Below are 21,552 nucleotides of genomic sequence, written 5' to 3'. Positions count from 1 at the left end.
GGAAAAATGCCCGGCCCCTTGGCAGCCATGTTTTTCAAACAAACGTAACCATTTTCTAACTCATTCAAGATATCAATAAGACAAATCTTCTGACCAAATTTCATGAAGATTGGACAATAAATGTGGCCTCAAGAGTGTTAACAGGTTTTACTATAGCCATATAAGGAAAAATGCCCCGCCCCCTGGTGGCCATGTTTTTCAACCAACCGGCATCATTTTCAAACTCGTCCAAGATATTATTGGGATGAATCTTCTGACCAAGTTTCATGAAGATCAGACAATAAATGTGGCCTATAGAGTGTTAACAATATTTTATTATAGCCTTATATAGCCATATCAGGAAAAATGCCCCGCCCCTTGGCAGCAATGTTTTTCAAGCGCAGGTTATCATTTTTGAACTCATCCAAGATATTATTAGGACAAATCTTCTGAACAAGTTTCATGAAGATCGGAAGATAAATGTGGCCTCTAGAGTGTTAACAAGTTTTACTATAGCCATATAAGGAAAAATGCCCCGTCCCCTGGCGGCCATGTTTTTCAACCAACCGGCATCATTTTCGAACTCATCCAAGATATTATTGGGATGAATCTTCTGACCAAGTTTCATGAAGATCAGACAATAAATGTGGCCTCTAGAGTGTTAACAAGATTTTACTATAGCCATGTAAGGAAAAATGCCCCGCCCCTTGGCAGCCATGTTTTTCAAGCAAAGGTTACCAATTTTTAACTCATCCAAGATATCATTAGGACAAATCTTCTGAGCAAGTTTCATGAAGATCAGAAGATAAATGTGGCCTCGTGTTAACAAGGTTTTACTATAGCCATATTAGGAAAAATGCCCCGCCCCTGGCGGCCATGTTTTTCAACCAACCAGCATCCTATTCAAACTCGTCCAATTTTATTCGGATGAATCTTCTGACCAAGTTTCATGAAGATCAGACAATAAATGTGGCCTCTAGAGTGTTAACAAGATTTTACAATAGCTGTATAAGGAAAAGTGCCCCGCCCCTTGGCAGCCATATTTTTCAAGCAAACTAACCATTTTCGAACTCATCCAAGATATCATTGAGCCAATCTTCTGACCAAATGAAGATTGGACAATAAATGAGCCCTCTAGAGAGTTAACAAGGCAAATGTTGACGCCCCACACTGGACGACGGACAAAAGGCGATCACAAAAGCTCACCATGAGCACGTTGTGCTCAGGTGAGCTAACAAGAGCTGTCAGAGGACAGCGCGCTCGACTATTCGAGTGCTTGACATTATAACGTAAGCCATCATGGGGAAACTGTTCATATTCAATAATTTATTAGACAATCTTTAAAAAATAACAAAGGAAATGTTTTTTTTGTTTTTTTTTTGGGGGGGGTGAGAGGGGAGTATAATGTGGGGTGTGCACCTTTATTAGATGTTTTATAAAAAAAAATGGGGGTAGGGGGTGAGAAGGGGGTATAATGTGGGGTGGGGTAATTTATTAGATGATGTTTAAAAAAATATTTATTTTTTTTTTGGGGGGGGGGAGGGATTCTGGGTAGGGGCATGGGGTATTGTTTGGGTGGAATCCATTGTGGTATTCAGGTAAGTGTTGTTTTGTCAAAGTAATAATAAAATGTGATCATAAATAAAGAAGTTATGGCAATTTAAGAAATGTACAATTATCTAAGTGTAAAAGGGGCCATAATTATGTAAAACTGCTTGATACAGTGGTCTGCTCTTATTAATAGGTTGGGGTCATGTTGGTAAACAAGTATGCAAAATATAAAAGCAATATGTCAAAGGATATAAGAAATATTTGGGGTAGTACGCAAACTTTAACATAGATTTATCAATAATATGCATATTCTAAGTATAAAAGGGGCAATAATTATGACAAAATGCTTGATAGAGTTGTCTGCTCTTGTTTATAGGTTGGGATGATGTTGGTAAACAAGTATGCAAAATATGAAAGCAATATGTCAAGGGACAATGAAAATAAATGGGGTAGTACGAAAACTTTAACATTTGCTGCATATATTAGTGGAAAAGGGGCCATAATTATGACAAAATGCTTGATAGAGTTGTCTGCTCTTGTTGATAGGTTGGGGTCATGTTGGTAAACAAGTATTCAAAGAATGAAAGCAATATGTCAAGGGACAAAGAAAATATTTGGGGTAGTACAAAAACTTTAACATTTGCACGCTAATGCAGACGCCGACGGGAGTAGGATAGCTCCACATTATATATTTTATTTATAATAGTCCAGCTAAAAACAGAACAATTAATTAATATACTTTTTTTAAGAAGTACATCAGCTCAGCACCAACAATCATTTTTATAATAAATATTTATTTGATATTATAGTTGTAATTTTACTATTACGGTTATATGTTCTTCATTTTCGGAACACAATGTTCTTTAATGTCAGATTTGTTTTGTGCTAAAAATGCACGCATTTCTTAACTTTGTTGTTAGAACTTTGAAAACACAGGGCAGACCCAGATTTATCATTACCAATCTGTAATTAACTTCTCACATATAAAATAATAAAATATCTTGGTACTTCTTCTGAAATTACCATGATACAAAAGCACATACAAAATCAGGATGCAATTGACATTGAGTTTCAGAGTTGCTAATGAATTTCACACCTCATACTAGTACTCCGGTTGGCCTTGATGATTTAAGACAAACTGGTCGGCAAACATAAATGACTATTCTCTCATCACAAAAGATTAATCCAGCAACAGTTCTGACAAAAAAGAAGTTTCTTGGATTTACACTTATTGTTCTCACAGCTGGCTTTTCATTTTAGTTCAGCCACAACACAGAGTTTATCAACCCTTTGGTCTCTTGAAGTGTCCAAACAAAACTGCTTCACACAGTCATGTGCATCCTATCTCAATAAAACACAGACAGCAGTAGTAGAAGTAGTATTTATTTTGACCTTGCAGTCAAGGATAACCCATGAAAGTGCAAGCACTTATTTTCAATCAGGTCTTCTGGTTTTACTGAAGCGACAGCAATCAGAAGAGACAGTATTTAGATACAAGGAATCCGGGTGCAATACCCTAGCAACTCTTTAAACAATCAAATAGAATTTATTAGTTAATGCACACATACATACACAATGAAATATCGTATCACAGAACAATATTCCCTATATTGATATTCAGTCCGCCGCAGACTTAGAGTCACTCAATGTATCTTTCATTCACAGGGATGTCTTTAAAACGATTATAAATTGTAAGTCTTCATTTAAAAGAAAAATTATAAGCTGTCACAAGAGTTTCTAACTGAATCCTTAAAACATTTATAATATTCAATAAATTAAGCACATACAAAACCCCTTTGGAAAGTATAACATACTCTGTTCATCTATATGAGCCATGCTCTGTGAAAAGGGGGTTTAATGCATGAGTGTAAAGTTTCGTCCCAGATAAGCCTGTGCAGTCCGCACAGGATAATCAGGTACTACACTTTCAGCCTAAACTATATTTTTGCTAATAAAAAAAGAAAGAGTCGTTCCTGATTATTCGGACGATAATGTCTGGGACGTCACTTTGCGCACATGTGTTATACCCCCTTTTCACAGAGCATGGTCTATATATGCAGTTAGCTTCTTACTAACTCTTTCGTAGAGAGAGGAATATTCAATTTTGTATCAAAAAGAGAAGTTAGAAGCTAACACAATAAATGAGTGCAATCAATAATCATTATACAATTAGAACAAGGGACAAAATTGTCACAAAACCAGGTTTTCATTGTGAAAAAAAAATCTGATAAAGGGAGAAAACTCAAACTGAACTTTTGAAATGACCAAAAAAAATTAAACCCCTTTGTAAGTTTTTTTTTTTTTCTTGAATCTATTTTTAGTCGTGGCGACCTTGACATTGGAGATATTGACGTGATTCTTTCGTGGGACACACCGTCCCATGATGGTGAACAAATGTGCCAAATGATTTTAAAATCTCACAATGAATGACATAGTTATGGCCAGGACAAGCTCATTTATGGCCATTTTTGACCTTTGAACTCAAAGTGTGACCTTGACCTTGGAGATATCGACGTAATTATTTCGCGCGACACACCGTCCAATGATGGTGAACAAATGTGCCAAATGATTTTAAAATCTGACGATGAACGACATAGTTATGGCTCGGACAAGCTCATTTATGGCCATTTTTGACCTTTGAACTCAAAGTGTGACCTTGACCTTGGAGATATCGACGTAATTATTTCGCGCGACACACCGTCCAATGATGGTGAACAAATGTGCCAAATGATTTTAAAATCTGACAATGAACGACATAGTTATGGCCCGGACAAGCTTATTCCGCCAGCCCGCCAGCCAGCCAGCCCGCCCGCATTCGCCAATCTAATAACCAGTTTTTTCCTTCGGAAAACCTGGTTAAAAACACTGCAAGTGTATGCTATAATAATTGACGTGCACATGTGCAGTACATTTTGTTGAAACTTTAGGATCAACACTTTTCTTTGTTAAACAATCATAACAAAACTGCTTTAAATAGATTTGTTTTAAATGAAACAAGATTGGCTGACACATGCTTGAAAAGCAAACTAAACATCTTGCTATAAGATAGAATATTTTATTTCTTTTATTTTATTTTTATCTAACCCAAACAATTTTTTATTATAAAATTCAATCATTTAATCACATAAATACATACACAAAATATGCATATGAACAACAAATTAAGACCCATGCCAAATTTCAACCAGTTCATTATATAATCCAGTTTAAAACAAAAACAGCTTTCAATAATTTTTTTTAGATGAAACAGCATTTTTCTAAACAAACCCAAAAATATATATAATTAAATAATTTAATCTAAAATATGCATATGAACAACTGAATAGGATTTATGTCACATAACAACCAGTCCCCCTATATAGTCCACTGATACAGCAGTCAGGCGAGGTACTATCGTGGCTCCCAGGCCCCGTCGTCAAAGGGGTCGATTTGTCTCCGCTGATACGCCTCCTGGAACTCTGGGCCCAGCCTCTGTAGGTCACCCTCATCACGTATAACTCCCTGTACAGGGAAAACAATTCATGTGCGTAAAGTGTCATCCCAGATTAGCCTGTGAAGTTTTCACGGGCTAATCAGGGACCAGGCTTTCTGCTTTAATCGTATTTTTCGATTAAAAAAGGTTACTTCAAAGCAAAAATCCATTTAAGGCAGAAAGTGCTGTCCCTTTAGGGACTGCATAGGCTTATTAGGGATGAAACTTTTTGCCTAGACAGAATATCTATGAAATGACTGTTACAGTCACTGTAATGTAATGGTGCAATGTTCATGACTGTTACAGTCACTGTAATGTAATGGTGCAATGTTCATGACTGTTACAGTCACTGTAATGTAATGGTGCAATGTTCATGACTGTTACAGTCACTGTAATGTAATGGTGCAATGTTCATGACTGTTACAGTCACTGTAATGTAATGGTGCAATGTTCATGACTGTTACAGTCACTGTAATGTAATGGTGCAATGTTCATGACTGTTACAGTCACTGTAATGTAATGGTGCAATGTTCATGACTGTTACAGTCACTGTAATGTAATGGTGCAATGTTCATGACTGTTACAGTCACTGTAATGTAATGGTGCAATGTTCATGACTGTTACAGTCACTGTAATGTAATGGTGCAATGTTCATGACTGTTACAGTCACTGTAATGTAATGGTGCAATGTTCATTCTGATTGTAAGTGATCGCCACTCTGTAGATATAAGGTTGAATGATTGTGTGTTAAGTCTCATCCCAGATTAGCCTAAGCAGTCCCCACAGGCTAATCAGGAACAACACTACAGGTCTTGACTGGATTTGTACTAAATAGAGACTTCCTTTAAAAGAAAAGTTTAATAACAGCAGAAAATGTCATATCTAATAAGTCTGTGTGGTTTGCACAGGCCCTTCTTGGACGACACTTTACCCACTTGCAAAAATCCCTGAGGCGCAAGTAGCAAAATGACTACAACATTAATAACATTAATAACTTTTTTGTACTTTTACATATTACTATTGGATAGTTGGATAGTTCACCTTCATGATCTGTTTTGAAATCCTAATTAACAACTGAACAGACTCCTCTTGCATACACAGTTGCTTACCTTGGGCAGGTATCCCAGGAGACGCATGGCGTGCTCTCTCAGCAGTTTCTGCCTCTCCTCCTCGATGATATTCCTCCTGAAAGCCTCCATCCTCTCTTCCTCCCGTCTGCCCTCCAACTCGCGCTCCCGGTCAGCAGCAAACTGCACACGCCTGTCCTCAATGAGGTCCTCGACTGCGCGCTTGTGCTGCAGCTGCTTCATACGCCTCTTCTGGGCGTTGAGCTGCTCTATCTTGTCATCCTCCGCAAACTTGGCCAGCATCTGGAGTGTAGAGTATCAGGCGTTCAAAATGGTACTAAAATCATGGAACAGTTATGAAAAAAATCAACATTTAAAAGAAAATTGGATTGACAACAAAACAACAAACAGGTGGCTCAAAAAAGAACATACGCAGTCAGAAACTGGGATTTACTCTAAAGCATAGCAACAGTGGTGGATATAGTTGACATTTATTAAATTGTACTGGGATAAGTAGAGAAATATAGACATATATGAGTAAGATAAATTGCTGAGTGTGGGAAAAAGTAGACATTTATTTATTATATAGCAAGTTGTTGAATGAAGATACATAGCAGTAACAGTATTAATTGGGTTGATGTCACTAATGGTGTTCATTTGTTTCCCAATCTCAGTGAAAGGTTGCTGGCAATCTTTCATTTTTCAGCTCAATGATTTCACTTTTGCAATATGGTCAGAACAGTAACAGTGTGTTTTAATGAACATCCATTGTCACCACAACAATAAAATATGTAGTTCACGATTTTTTAACTTTTTTATTAACTAGCCTTTTTCATGACAGTGAACGTGCTTTAAACATACAAAACTGGAATGTCTTTCTGATTTATATCCATGGTTGTTTGAAGTCATTCCCAGTTCACATATTTGTCAATCACCAAAACTTTGTGAAAGACCTTCGTTCTTTCAACAAACTTGAGAACAATGCCATTTACAACAAGACTATTGCCAAGCAATATATGTCCTCTAACGGCTCCACCATTGTCAGAAATTCCACCATTGTCAGATTTTTTTGATTTTTTTATGTTTGTTGCCATAGCAACCAGAATTTTTGACGTAGGAAGAAAATGAAATGACATGCATAATGTCCATATTGCCATCTATCCATGTTTCAAGTTTCATGAAAAAATATGAAGAACTTTTAAAGTTTTCGCAGGATCCAGAAATAACACACCATTTTCAGCAGTATTTCGAGTCTATTTGTTGCCATAGCAACCATAATTTTTGATGTAGGAACAAAATGAAGTGACGTACATAATGTCCATACTGCCATCTATCAATGTTTTAAGTTTCATGAAAAAATAATAAGAACTTTTAAAGTAATCGCAGGATCCAGAAACAAACACCATTTTCAGCAGTATTTGTAGTCTATTTGTTGCCATAGCAACCAGAATTTTTGACGTAGGAACAAAATTAAATGTTGTGCATAATGTCCATATTGCCGTCTATCCATGTTTCAAGTTTCATGAAAAAATATTTAGAAATTTTCGCAGGATCCAGAAAAGTGTGACGGACACACAGAGCGCAAACCATAAGTCCCCTCCGGTGAAACTGGTAGATAATCAGCAAACAAATTACAAAAACATTTTAAAAGGCTTTTTTTGTTTGGACTATTGGGAATCGACAGCCAATGACATCATTTTTTATAAATAATGTTCTTATGCAAGTGGATATAGCTTCCAGCAAAAAGAGTTCAAAGTCACATTCGTAAGGCCTCTCATGAAATATTCAACAGAATCAGTCTTATCCACCACCCAAATTTGTGTACGTGTTAACACTTCATCTGAAGAAATAAACTCTGGCTCAATTAAATTGGTGGAAATCCATGGATCCACAAAAAAACAACCCCCATGCCAAACCTGTTGTCTGAATGCCTCCTCCTCCTTGTCCTCCGCCTCCTTCCTGAGCTGCTTGAAGTGGATCTGCTGGGCGTGTTGCTCCTGCAGCTCCAGACGCTGCCGGATACGCCGAGCCATCAGGTCCTGAACAGACGAAGGTCAAGGGTTCACTTAAAGGTACTTTGGTTATAGTGCCCATGTTTATTGATATACATTCCCTGTATTGTCACTTCATTTGGTTTAATAATCTTTGAATTGGTAAAATTTTTAAAGGACATTTAAATTGCAAAGGTACAATTTTAGGGTAGTAATTATATTAGCACAGGCTTATCAGGGACACAACACTTTCCACTTTTATTGTATTTTTGGTATAAACAAAGTCTCTTCTCTGCAAAACCCCAGTCTGGGTCAAAAGTGTCATCCCTGATTAGCCCAAGTGTACTGCACAGGCTAATCTGGAACAACACTTAAAGCACATGCATTAAGCCCCGTTTTTCCATCCTGTATACATACCCTCTCCTTCTGCCTCTCCCGTTCCTCCTGCTCCTCCAGGTGCAGCTCCATTCTGACCCTCTCCATCTCTTCTCTCTCTTCATCTGCACGAGATATCTCCTCTGCAAGCTGGCAATCAGAGAAATACAGAGATTATTATAGGGAAATATTTTTTAGTTTTAGAACACGGTATATTTTAGTGATTTATGTGTTAGTTTCCAGTAAATATTTGTAGAATATAAACTATGCAAACTGTTGGTACAAAAGAGAAAGTTTGAAATAATGATTTAATTTTCATATTTTGCATAAAAATAACATATTTTTATTGAAAGGAAAGGAAAAGTAAAAAATTCAATTATACAAAAATTCCATTATAAATAAAGCAGAAAACTTCAGGTGAAGAAAGTTCACCAGTAATTCAATTATTGTAAAAATTAAAAATTCCATGTAGGCTGCAAGAAAATATTGGTGAGAAATCAAAATATTTGACAGGGATTTCAATAGACGCAGAATCCTGCATTTTGACACGAGCAAATTAAAAATGACTTGTTTTTGACGCAACCCTTTTTTCTGCCGTTGACGCATCGAAAAATTGACCCGTGCTTCAGTCAGTTAACATCTCGAGTTACATGGTAATAAATCCTGCTGTGCTCCTATTAAATTGAAATTAATGTTTCAGTTTTTAAAACTTGGTCTATAATCGAGGGAATACCCCGGGCATTGTGTATCTTATCTCATCTCTTCCAATACACATGTCACCGTCTAAATAGTGCGTGGGCACTAACTGGGTAGCAGCAGTGATTACGTGATGATTGATTAACCATCCGATAATTGCAGGTTTTTTTGCAGACTTTGCAGACGGCACGGTTAAAGAAAGTCGGCAAAAATAATTTAAGAAAAAACAAAATTGATCTATTAATTACGTAGATCAACTAATAAGTCCAGCAAGTTTTGTCAGTTTGTTAATACACCGATAATTACGAGTAACACCCATCTTATATAAACTGGAATCTCAGTTCATTTTTTTATACTTACAAGTCATAATACTAAACATGAACATGAAGAAAACACATTTCCTCAATAAGATATAAATTATCCGAGTAGAATTTAATTGCTACGTCATGACCTTATATTGTAAATCGCGGACGTATTGTAAATGAACATTCAACCCGCGTTCCTTATATTGTAAATCGCGGACGTATTGTAAATGAACATTCAACCCACGTTCAATTAAAAAAATGTTGATTCAATAATGGAGACAGCATGAACTGGATTTAACAAACATTTGATAAGGTTTGTTAAACCAGATAACAACAAGGAAAATTTGGATTATTAAAGTTAAACTACTACTGGTAAGGCATTCTTAAGTGTATATATTTCAGACATGTATAGTATTTGGATAAACATTTTGTATAAAAGCTATCATAGGGATGATGATAATATAATGAGGATAAATATGTGATGAAAAGGTGCTACCGGTACATATCTTAATTTACTTAAATGTCTTAAACGACTATAATGTGTTATGATGGAGTAGATTTTAATGAGCATATATCGTTTTTACAAATAAACACACATGTAGTATAGTGAAAGAAATAATAAAAGTTGTAAAATAAACATGTTTTGTTTTTGAAAAACTTAATAGTCGATATTGTTCGCACAAATTATTAATATTTTGTCCTTATCTGTGTGTGCCAATTCATTAAAATATGTTGTGTTATGTATCATGGTATTTTTATCTAATAAAGCAGTATAACTTTTTAAGATATTGTGTTTCTCTTAGAGCATATTTTTATCTAAAAAAATGAATAATACAGACAAAAACACAATTAACACGCTTCAAAATGACCCCAGCATTTTTCAATATGACTCCTCAAAATTTCAGTCCAGGGGTCATTGACTCCTGGTTTTTAAAATCTTTTGAAATCTCTGACTTGACAATGTTTTTATAAACAAAACTACATAAACATATGACCCAACCGTTGACAAATTAAAACTCTGCAGAACATTGTAACAAGATAAATATTACTTAATCATTGACAAATGAAAACTACATAATATTAAGCATAATGTAACCTACACAACATCAATATAACTTTACGCTTTCCTAACTTTAACCTTGACAAATAAACACCCTACATTGACAATCACATCTTAACCAACACATGGTGACCAGGTGCAGTATAACATGCAATCCACTGCATTAGCGGCATAAACTCCTTTAAATATAACTTGAACAAATTCAAACTCTGCCTAATAAGCACAATTTCACCAACAGGTCACCAGGTGCAGTTTAACCTACCGCCTGCTGCACGCGGGCCATTGAGTCCTCTTTGGCCTTCTTCTGTGCCTGCCTCTCCCCCTCTCTCAGTTTCTGCAGGGCCGCGAACTCCTTGATCCTCTCGTTCTCCGCCTCCATTCTCTGCCTCTCCAGCTGCTTCCACTGCTCCCGCGCCTCCTTGAAGTCACGTATGAACTCCTGGGTCGCCTTCTGTTTCTGAAGGGCCAGCTCTCGCTCTCTGCAATACATTTGAGCAACGCTCTGTGAAAACGGGGCTTCGTGTAAGGTTTATTCAATATGGGCCGCGCTCTGTGAAAAGGGGGTTTAATGCATGTGCGTAAAGTGTCATCCCAGATTAGCCCGTGCAGTCCGCTTAAACTGGATTTTTGCGAAGAAGAGACATTCTGTTTACAAAAAATACCATACAAGCGGAAAGTTTCGTCTCTTCACAAAGATGGAAAAAAAACCTGAAAGTTCAGGGTGGTTTTATTATTTTCTAGGACCAACTCAAACAAAATACATGGGCAAGGTTAAGTCCAAGGTCTGCCGTTTTACAGGTATTAATAATTTACCATAGGGGAGTGATTTTATCTGCTTAAATCCTGTATTGTTTTTGCAATTAAATGCGCTGCATAAAATTAGCTTAGCTTCTGCAATATTTTTTGGAATAATTGGACCTGAAACTGCATATGTTTTGAAAGAATAAATTTTCAAGAAATCAATGTATTCCTAGTTTTGTGTGTGAATTTTTTTTTGACAATAAAGACAGGGGAACAGCAAACTTTTACTGATAATAATACTGGTTCATGTATAAAGTCTTTAGTATTACTAACATCCACTTAACTACCTAAACGAATCCCTAAAAAACCTCTGATCCTTTTTGTATATCTTCCGCTCTATCTTGTCTACTCATCTTTGATCCTACTCATAAAGCTTCCTCACTATCTCGTCTACTTACCTCTGATCGTCCTTGAAGATCTTCCTCACTATCTCGACTTCTCATCTATGATCCTCACTACTTTGTCTACTCACCTCTGATCCTCCTCGTATATCTTCCTCACTATCTTGTCTACTCACCTCTGATCCTGCTTGCATATATTCCTCACTATCTCGTCTACTTACCTCTGATCCTCCTTGTATTTCTTCCTCACTATCTCGTCTACTTATCTTTGATCCTCCTCATATAAAGCTTCCTCACTATCTCGTCATATTACCCCTGATCCTCCTTGTATATCTTCCTCACTATCTCGTCTTCTCACCTCTGATCCTCCTTGTATATCTTCCTCACTATCTCATCTATGATCCACACTATCTCGTCTTCTCACATCTGATCCTCCTTGTATATCTTCCTCACTATCCCGTCTACTCACCCCTGATCCTGCACATACATCTTCCTCACTTTCTCGTCTACTCACCTCTGATCCTCCTCATATATCTTCCTCACTATCTCGTCTACTCATCTTTGATCACTCTCATATAAAGCTTCCTCGCTATCTTGACTAATAACCTTAGATCAAGACTATCTTGTCTACTCCCCTCTGATCCTCCTTGCATATCTTCCACACTATCTCATGGTTCATACAGGTAATGGTCAATAAAATTCCAGGACTTTTCAAGGACTTTTCCAGGACTTTTTTGTTTTTTCAAGGACTTTTTCAAATCACTCAAATACAAAATTAATGGCCATATTAACCATTCATAATACAATATATACACTACGCATCCCGCGATTTTTGCCTAAATCACCGACATGCAGTGGACATTATTTATTTTTGGTGAAAATTCACCCCAATTTCCACAGATTATCACCCAGTGTCACCTGCAATCGGGCTTGATCATCGCGAATGTTATCAAAATGATCTCGGCGGTGATTCACCGCGATTCACGGTGTTCGCGTTGGATCGCGGTGGAGGCCGATGTTCCTACGTTTCATGTATAATCTTCGAGATAATATACATGTAGATAACATAGTAAAAACCAGCTAAATTTGTATAATTTTACCTTTAACAAGAAGTTTCCTTCCTAGTTTCCATGTATTACTGTCAACTTTAAAAAGCTAATCTGAATTGTCTGATGACTTGTATGATTGGTGAGTCGTGTAACAAGTTTGAGTGTCCACATTATTTCCGCTCTAAACACATTATCTTTCATTATACAAAACATACCTGTCTAAAGTCTGACATGGTCTCCTGTAACGTTGAGTGGGTGGGGAAGGAATTGAAAAGGTTTTATAATTATTTAAATCTTACGAGATATTTCATTTTCAGTTTTCGATGTCACACCCGTTGCACTAATGCCTTTAAAGAAAGAAAATATATATTCATTTGCCTTGGTGACGTATATATTTTCTTGTGTTTTTCGCTTTTTGCGTGCGACTTCAGAGCACTCTCACCCATATTCTCGACATCGATGATCTTGTCACACAGGGAGCAAATACACTTATGATGGTCTCCTTTAAATGTTCTTTACCACGACGAATAGTTAGCGTCTGTAAGCCATTTATTGGCAAACGTGCATTTGTTTGTATTACTTATCTCAAAAGGTGAATCACCTTTCGCAGAAAAAATACAGGTTGTGACAATCGCTGTTCGGTAATGGATAAAACCCGTACTAACCGTGTAAATCGTTGCGTTCCTCGTTGAATTAGGGTGGGTTTTTTTGCAGTTTTTATTTTATTTAATTTTCTCGCTCTTTTGATGCAATTTTCATTTTTTTTATTCTTCATTCAATGTCCAAAAAGTTATTTCCTCCATTTTATTATAAAATCAAGGACTTTTTTTTTTTTAATTCAAGTACGGTTACCTTTTATAAGTTAACTCTGGGCAGCAAAATTCAAGGACTTTTCCAGGACTAAGCACCAAATTCAAGGACTTCCAAGGGCCTATGCGAACCATGTATCTCATCTTTGATCCTCTTCATATAAAGATTCTCACTATCTCGTCTACTTACCTCTGATCCGCCTTGTGTATATCTTCCACACTATCTCGTCTTCTCACCTCTAATCTTCCTCGTATTTTTTTCTCACTATCTAATCTACTCATCTCTGATCCTCACTATTTTGTATACTTATCTCATCACTACTTCATTTACTCACCTCTGATCCTTCTCGTATATCTTCCTCACTATCTTGTCTACTCACCTCTGATTCTTCTCATATATCTTCCTCCCTATCTGGTCTACTTATCTCTGATATTCCTTGTATATGGTTCACACTATCTCATCTACTCATCTTTGATCCTCCTCACGTAAAGCTCCCTCACTATCTTGTCAAATTACCTCAAACAAGACTATCTCCTCTACTCACCTCTGATCCTCCTGTTATATATTCCTAACTATCTTGTCTACTCAGCTCTGATCCTCCTTGTATATCTTCCACACTATCTTGTCTTCTCACCTCTGATCCTCAATTTATATCTTCCTCACTATCTCATCTACTTATCTCTGATCCTCACTACTTTGTCTACTCACCTCTGATCCTCCTCGTATATCTTCCTCACTATCTCGTCAATCATGAGTTTCTCCTTGAGGAACTCCTCGTATGCCTGCTGTTTGCGCTCCTCCTGCTCCTCCAGCTGCCTCTCCAGCTCCTGCTGGTACCGGATGCTCTCCTTGTAGCGCTCCATCTCGCGCTGTTTCTCAGCCTCCTCCGCTCGCTTGTGCTCCTCCATCATCTCCCGTGAAATCTCTGCATCACGTTTCTGAAGTAAGAACATGGCTTTGTTAGCTTTTTTTTTAGCCTAAATAGCCAATGGCTACTGAAATCTCATATTGGCTACAAATTTCTTAAATGGCTACTTAAAGTTATCAATATAAATTTGGAACGATACAGATTTCCAAACATTCTGTCAGAGCGAACATTCTAAATAACATGATTTGTGGCTACTCATTCAGATTCCTTAGCACCAATCTAATTATAGCCAATACTTGTAACATAGCAAAATATCTAGAGTAAAACAGCTGGGTACTGCAATGTCCTCAATTTAGGTGGCCTCCATCTCCCAATCCCCACAACCTAATGTACAAAGTTTACCATCCAATGATTATTAATACAACTATTAACCCTGCCCTTTTTCAGCCCCCTGGCATTTTTAACCAAAGGAAACAACTGGTTATTAGATTGGCGAATGTCGGCTGGCAGCTGGGTGTGCAGGAACAAGCTTGTCCGGGGCCATAACTTTGTCGTTCATTGTGAGATTTTAAAATCATTTGGTACATTTGTTCACCATCATTAGACGGTGTGTTGTGCGAAAGAATTACGTCGATATCTCCAAGGTCAAGGTCACACTTTGAGTATTCATAAAATGAGCGATTTTGGCCACGTATATTTGACCTCTGACCTTGAAGGATGACCTTGACCTTAACCTTTCACCACTCAAAATGTGCAGCTTCATGAGATACACATGCATGCCAAATATGAAGTTGCTATCTTCAAAATAGCAAAAGTTATTGCAAAATGTTAAAGTTGGCGCAAACCAATCAACCAACCAACAGACCAACCAACAGACAGGGCAAAAACAATATGTCCCCCACTACTATAGTGGGGGACATAAAAATGGCCATAAATGAGCTTGTCCAGGCCATAAATATGTCATTCATTGTGAGATTTTAAAATCATTTGGCACATTTGTTCACCATCATTGGACGGGGTGTCGCACGAAAGAATTATGTCAATATCTCCAAGGTCACGGTCGCCACGACTAAAAATAGATTTATTTTGAAACAAGGGGGTAACTTTGAACAATCAGTTCAGTTTGAGTTGTCTCCTTGTATCAGACTTTTTTTTCAAATTGAAAACCTGGTTTTGTGACAATTTTGTCCCTTGTTTTAGGTTAGATTTCAAAGTCCCTATGCTTAACACATAAACATAGTAAATAAAGTCATAACAAACTACATTTGCAAATGCTCATTGAAATATTTCTGAAATAAGTAAAATGAATGTCTCTTTTTATTACAAATAAAGTGCACCTACTGGTTCTTCACAGGAATCTGACACCAGCATGTCCAAATAAGCTGTCCATGAAATTAAGCTTAAACATTTCAGCCTTGCTCGGGGAAAACCAAGCTTAATGCATGTTCTTAAAGAGTCATCCCAGAATAGCCTGTGCAGAACACACTAGTTTATCAGGGACAGAACACACTAGTTTATCAGGGACAGAACACACTAGTTTATCAGGGACAACCCACAACACTTTTAAATGATTATCGTTTAAAGCTAGTCTCCTTTAAAGGAAAATCTAGTTCAGGTGGAAAGTGTCGCCCTGGTAAAGGAATTGTTTGTTTAAAGTTAGTCTCTTCTAAACGAAACTCCAGTCAAGGTTAAAAGTGTATCTCCTGAGCCTGTGTATCTAGAACGACACTTTATGCGCATGCATTTAGCCCAATTTTCTCCAGACTCATATAGGCAAATTACACATGCGTACCATGATGTCAAACTTGATTGCTTCCTTCTCAGCCATCTGGGCCATACGCTCCTTGTTCATGTACGCAGACTTCAGTTTGGCCTCTAACTCTCTCAGTTCCAGACTGAAACAAGGAGGCAAAATCAGTTGGGTACTTTTCCAGACTGGGACTGGGACCAGGGCCAATTGAGCTGGGGAAAAAAATCTCTTGAACGAAAATTGAGAAATTGGTGTTGCTGTTTCTTTGTTAACAAATACTTTAACAATGTTAACTATATATTACATATACTTAGGTGCAACTTACAGAGCTGGCGAGGGAAATGAATCAAACCTACATTTTTTTAAGGAAACCTTCAATTGAGAATTTAAGGCAGTTACTTGTAAAACACATATGAGCCATGCTCTGAGAAAGTGTCGTCCTAGATTAGCCTGTGCAGTCTGATTGCATGTGCGTAAAGTGTTGTCCCAGATTAGCCTGTGCAGTCTGATTGCATGTGCGTAAAGTGTCGTCCTAGATTAGCCTGTGCAGTCTGATTGCATGTGCGTAAAGTGTCATCCCAGATTAGCCTGTGCAGTCTGATTGCATGTACGTAAAGTGTTGTCCTAGATTAGTCTGTGCAGTCCGCAGGGACCACACTTTCCGCTTTTATGCAGAAAGTCTCTTCTTAGCAAAAAATCCAGTTAAGGCAGAAATTGTCGTCCCTGATAAGCCTCAACGGACTGCACAGGCTCATCTGGGACAACACTCAACGGACTGCACAGGCTCATCTGGGACAACACTCAACGGACTGCACAGGCTCATCTGGGACAACACTTTTTCACACAGCATGACTCATATACTTTTTAAGATTGGGAATGGGGGAAATTTTCACCCCAAATTTAACATAAAACTTATCAAGATGTTTTTTTTAACAATTTGGTACTGAAAAAAATCTCAATGCCACCTTAAATTAGGGAACGTAGATTGGTTGCATGTTTCTTCCATTAACAATACAATTCAGAATAATATAGTGTTTTGATAATTGCTTAAGCTTGATTACAACTCATTGACATAAACTGATATTTTCATTCATAACCAAAAAATTTTTTAGGTTTCAGCTGGGAATTTCAGCAAGTCGTTTTGAAAACATAAAAACTTTTTACCAGGGAAAAAGGGGCCATATTTCTGCCCTGAATTAAAAAAATTTAGATCACTAAATATTTTTTTTTTAAAAGGTGTCGATAACATAGAGAAATGCATGATTGCATGTTATGTTTGTTTGTCAATAATGATATCGAAATAAAAACACTAAATCAATGTGCAATAATTGTATTGCGTTGTACTCTTCTTTTCCTGCTTTGAAAAAAAATACAACATCACAACTTTGCAATCACTTACCTGAAATTATACATAAAAAATAAAAACATTTAACTTATTGCTTTCTAATTATGATATAATTTTGAATGCTGTTGGTAGAAACGATTGTTTATAACCAGTTACCAAAAACACAAATGTAATGGTCCATTCGCCTTCAGACATTCATCTGCCAGCTTTAATGACTTTAATCCCATTGTAAAAACACATGATCGAAGGGTCACCTGATATGGGAACAAGAGTGCCAAACTGTCACAAGAAACGCCCGTTTGAAGATTTTGGAAACAATGCTAAATGCTTGAAATGCACTAAGTGACTCCGTGACCTAGTTTTTGACCCGGCATGACCCATTTTTTAACTTATCCTAGATATTAGATATTATTTAGACACAACTTCTGACCAAATTTGGTGAATATCAGATGAAAACTACTTCAGTTAGAGAGCAGACATCATGCTAAATACTTGAAATGCAGTAAGTGACCCCTTCACCCAGTTTTTGACCCTGCATGACCTATGATATCTAGATATTGTCTACATACAACTTCTGACCAAATTTGGTTGTATCGGATGAAAACTACTTCAATTAGAGAGTGGACACCATGCCTAATTCTTGAAATGCACTAAGTGACCTTGTGACCTAGTTTTTGACCCGTCATGACCCATATTTGAACTCTACCTAGATATCATTTCAACACAACTTCTGACCAAATTTGGTGAAGATGGGATGAAAACTTCTTCAATAAGAGAGTGGATACCATGCTAAATAATTGAAATGCACTACATGACCCCGCAACCTAGTTTTTTTACCCGGCATGACCCATATTCAACCTTAACCTAGATATTGTCTAGATACAACTTCTGACAAAACTTGGTGAAGATCAGGTGAAAACTACTTCAATTAGAGAGCGGACACCATGTTAAAAGCTTGAAATGCACTAAGTTACCTAGTGACCTTGTTTTTGACCCGGCATGACCCATATTTGAACTTGACCTAGATATTATTTAGACACAAATTTGTTGAAGATCGGCTGAAAACTACTTCAATTAGAGAGCGGACACCATGCTTAATGCCTTGAAATGCACTAGGTGACCCCATGAAATAGTTTTTGACCTGGCATGACCCATATTCGGACTTGACCTAGATATCGTCTAGATACAACTTCTGACCAAGTTTGGTGAAGATCGGATGAAAACTATTTGAATTACAGAGCGAAAACAGCTGTGAACGCCACCCACTGCTCACCCGCCCGCAAAGGGTGAAACTATAATACGTCCCGTTTTGAAAAATGGGCATAATCTGGTAAAACAGCTCTGTAAAATTGAGTGTCCGAAAATTTAGTCTTAAATTATGGAAAAAAAATATGTTTGTCCGAAAATTTAGAGGCAGGAAAACTTATAGTAAATACCATACTGGGCAACCTGGTGGTTATTGAATTTATTGAACATTGTCACAAAGATTGATGATGACACAATAAAAACTCTTTGAGTTCGAGCGTAGACAAGGTATATTAGGTCAATTTTGGATACCTAGATTCCCGGATCTGTTGTCTCATTTTCTCGTCCCTGATGCCGTCTAGTTTCCTGCGTTCCAGCTCCGCTGCAAGTCTCTCCTCCTGTGCCATCTGCTCCTCGCGCTGGAGGCGGTCCCTCTGGGCCTAAACAGGGGCAGATAATGGTGCATTAAGTGTCGTCTCAGATAAGCCTGTGCAGTCTGCACATGCCAATCTGGTACTACACTTTCTGTCTGGAGGCGTTCCTCTGGGCCTTAACAAGGGGAGACAATTTAGTTGCACTCTGGGGAAAATGGGTATGAATTGCATGTGCCTAAAGTGTGCCCCAGATGCCTAAAGTGTGCCCCAGATAGTTACGCATGTGCTGCCTGCACAGGCTTATATGAGACGGCAATTTTCACTTTTATGGAATTTTTCGTTTGAAGGAATTCTTTTCTTAACGAAAATCTAGTCTATGTTGCATTTCTGATTAGCCTGTGCCAACTGCACAGGCTAATATGGGACAACACTTTATGCACATGCAGTAAGCCCACGTTTTCCAAAACTCATTTGTTTACTGCTGAGATTAAAATTGATAGAGTCCAGCGTTTTATTTTTGAACCTATATATTTTAGCCAATGGCATTTAAAACTGGAGGTTCATTGAGACAACTTGAGTCTCTTTCCTGCGTATAAATGTTATCAAGAAAGAACCTATTTTATTGTGTGTAATACTCAAGGCATTTTTTGCACCGTATTTAACTTAAATGTATTCAAAACAACATTTGCATTATTAAAACACTTAAGAAATACTCTTCTTCCATATTTTGACAAGTGAAAATTTCATTTGATGTCCCTATGTTACAACCACTTTGCTCTGCTTTTGTTAATTGATTAAAACTTTGAGAAACCTTTGAATGATCTGTCAGACAAACCTTTGAATGATCTGTCAGACAAACCTTTGAATGATCTGTCAGACAAACCTTTGAATGATCTGTCAGACACATTGTCTGATAAGGTTGGACATTTTTCAGACAGTTTTTGATTTTCTGACCTGCATGATAGTTTTTACATCTTAAAGTTTTTTTGGTTTTTTTTCGTCAGACAACAATCTTTAACAGTACTTTGTTTCATAAATGTTTATATTTTGCAGATTTAACTCTGTAATTTTTTTTATTTAATAATTTTTTTATTTATTATTATTATTATTATTTAAAAATATTTAATACAAATTTAAATGTTAAGTTTTAAACAAGAAATGTGTTTGTCAGAAACACTTAGTCCCCTTCTGCGCTGCTTTGACTTTTTTTTACCTTTGACCTTGAAGAATGACCTTGACCTTCCACCACTCAAAATGTGCAGCTCCATGAGATACACATGCATGCCAAATATGAAGTTGCTATCTTCAATATTGCAAAAGTTATGGCAAATGTTAAAGTTTGACCAAACCAACAGACCAACGTACAGACCAACAGACAGGGCAAAAACAATATGTCCCCCACTATAGTGGTGGGGGACATAAAAATCTGCTTTGAAATATACATACACAGTAAATGTGGATTACTTTCCCAATCAAACTTTCTCTGGAAAAGCTATGATGAATAAATGCAAACAATATCAATATTCAGTTTGCAAGTATTTTGCAATTCAACTACAAGACAGGTTATCATTACTCAATCTCAGCACAGACGCCTCCATATTACCTTGAGTATGGTTTCCTCCATCTCTCTCTCCTTCGTTTCCTGCATGGTCTGGCGAATGAATCGTTTGCTGTCGAGGCGCTCCCCTCGGTTCATGTTGGACTCCAGCATTTTTTCGCGAGCAAGAGTGCGCAGCGTTTCTTCCCGCACCATCTCCTGGTGTCGAGAGTTTTCCAGCTGTCTTTCCCGTTGAGCGACTGTCTGCTGGGGCGCTCGTCGTACCGTGGCCTGAAAATGATTGAGTCATATTCTGAGAAAACTGGGCTTAATGCATGTGCGTAAAGTGTCGTCCCAGACAGCGGACTGCACAGGCTAATCAGGGACAACAATTTCCGCCTAAACTTTATTTTCAGTAAGGAGGGACTTCCTAGAAACTAACAAGATGTGTTTGTGAAACACAATGTCCTCCTATATGACGTTTGACCTTGAAGGATGGTCTTGACCTTGACCCTTCACCACTCAAAATGTGCAGCTCCTTGAGATACACACGCATTTCAAATATAAATTGCTAGCTTCAATACTGCAGAAGTGACATTACATGAGCAATTTTGACCCATATATTTGACCTTGAAGGATGACCTTGACCTTTCACCACTCAAAATGTGCAGCTCCATGAGATACACATGCATGCCAAATATCAAGTTGCTATCTTCAATATTGCACAAGTATTCATAAAATAAGCGATTTGGGCCACATATATTTGACCTCTGAACTTGAAGGATGACCTTGACCTTTCACCACTCAAAATGTGCAGCTCCATGAGATACACATGCATGCCAAATATGAAGTTGCTATCTTGGATATTGCAAAAGAATTAATAAAATGAGCGATTTTGGCCACATATATTTGACCTCTGACCTTGAAGGATGACCT

At 37.4% G+C, this 21,552-nt stretch overlaps 1 protein-coding gene across 3 annotated transcripts in view; it reads right to left on the bottom strand.

Annotated features, from left to right (window-relative positions):
• Positions 1 to 2,897: 2,897 nt before the first annotated feature.
• The window catches only part of LOC127867165 (meiosis-specific nuclear structural protein 1-like), a 28,358-nt gene continuing 9,703 nt past the window's right edge, over positions 2,898 to 21,552 (bottom strand). For all 3 annotated transcript variants that reach the window (XM_052408207.1, XM_052408209.1, XM_052408208.1), the window contains exons 2-10: positions 20,683 to 20,907; positions 19,018 to 19,145; positions 16,158 to 16,260; positions 14,206 to 14,435; positions 10,759 to 10,975; positions 8,478 to 8,585; positions 7,986 to 8,108; positions 6,112 to 6,372; positions 2,898 to 5,031 (exon numbers count right to left, since the gene is read on the bottom strand). In XM_052408207.1, coding sequence (XP_052264167.1) covers positions 4,921 to 5,031; positions 6,112 to 6,372; positions 7,986 to 8,108; positions 8,478 to 8,585; positions 10,759 to 10,975; positions 14,206 to 14,435; positions 16,158 to 16,260; positions 19,018 to 19,145; positions 20,683 to 20,907 — 1,506 coding nt within the window. In that variant the 3' untranslated portion in view covers positions 2,898 to 4,920. The remainder of the gene's footprint in view (positions 5,032 to 6,111; positions 6,373 to 7,985; positions 8,109 to 8,477; positions 8,586 to 10,758; positions 10,976 to 14,205; positions 14,436 to 16,157; positions 16,261 to 19,017; positions 19,146 to 20,682; positions 20,908 to 21,552) is intronic.

This window comes from Dreissena polymorpha, chromosome 2 (genome assembly GCF_020536995.1).
Source record: "Dreissena polymorpha isolate Duluth1 chromosome 2, UMN_Dpol_1.0, whole genome shotgun sequence".
Taxonomy (NCBI): Eukaryota; Metazoa; Mollusca; class Bivalvia; order Myida; family Dreissenidae; genus Dreissena; species Dreissena polymorpha.
This window is presented reverse-complemented; position numbering and strand designations above follow the sequence as displayed.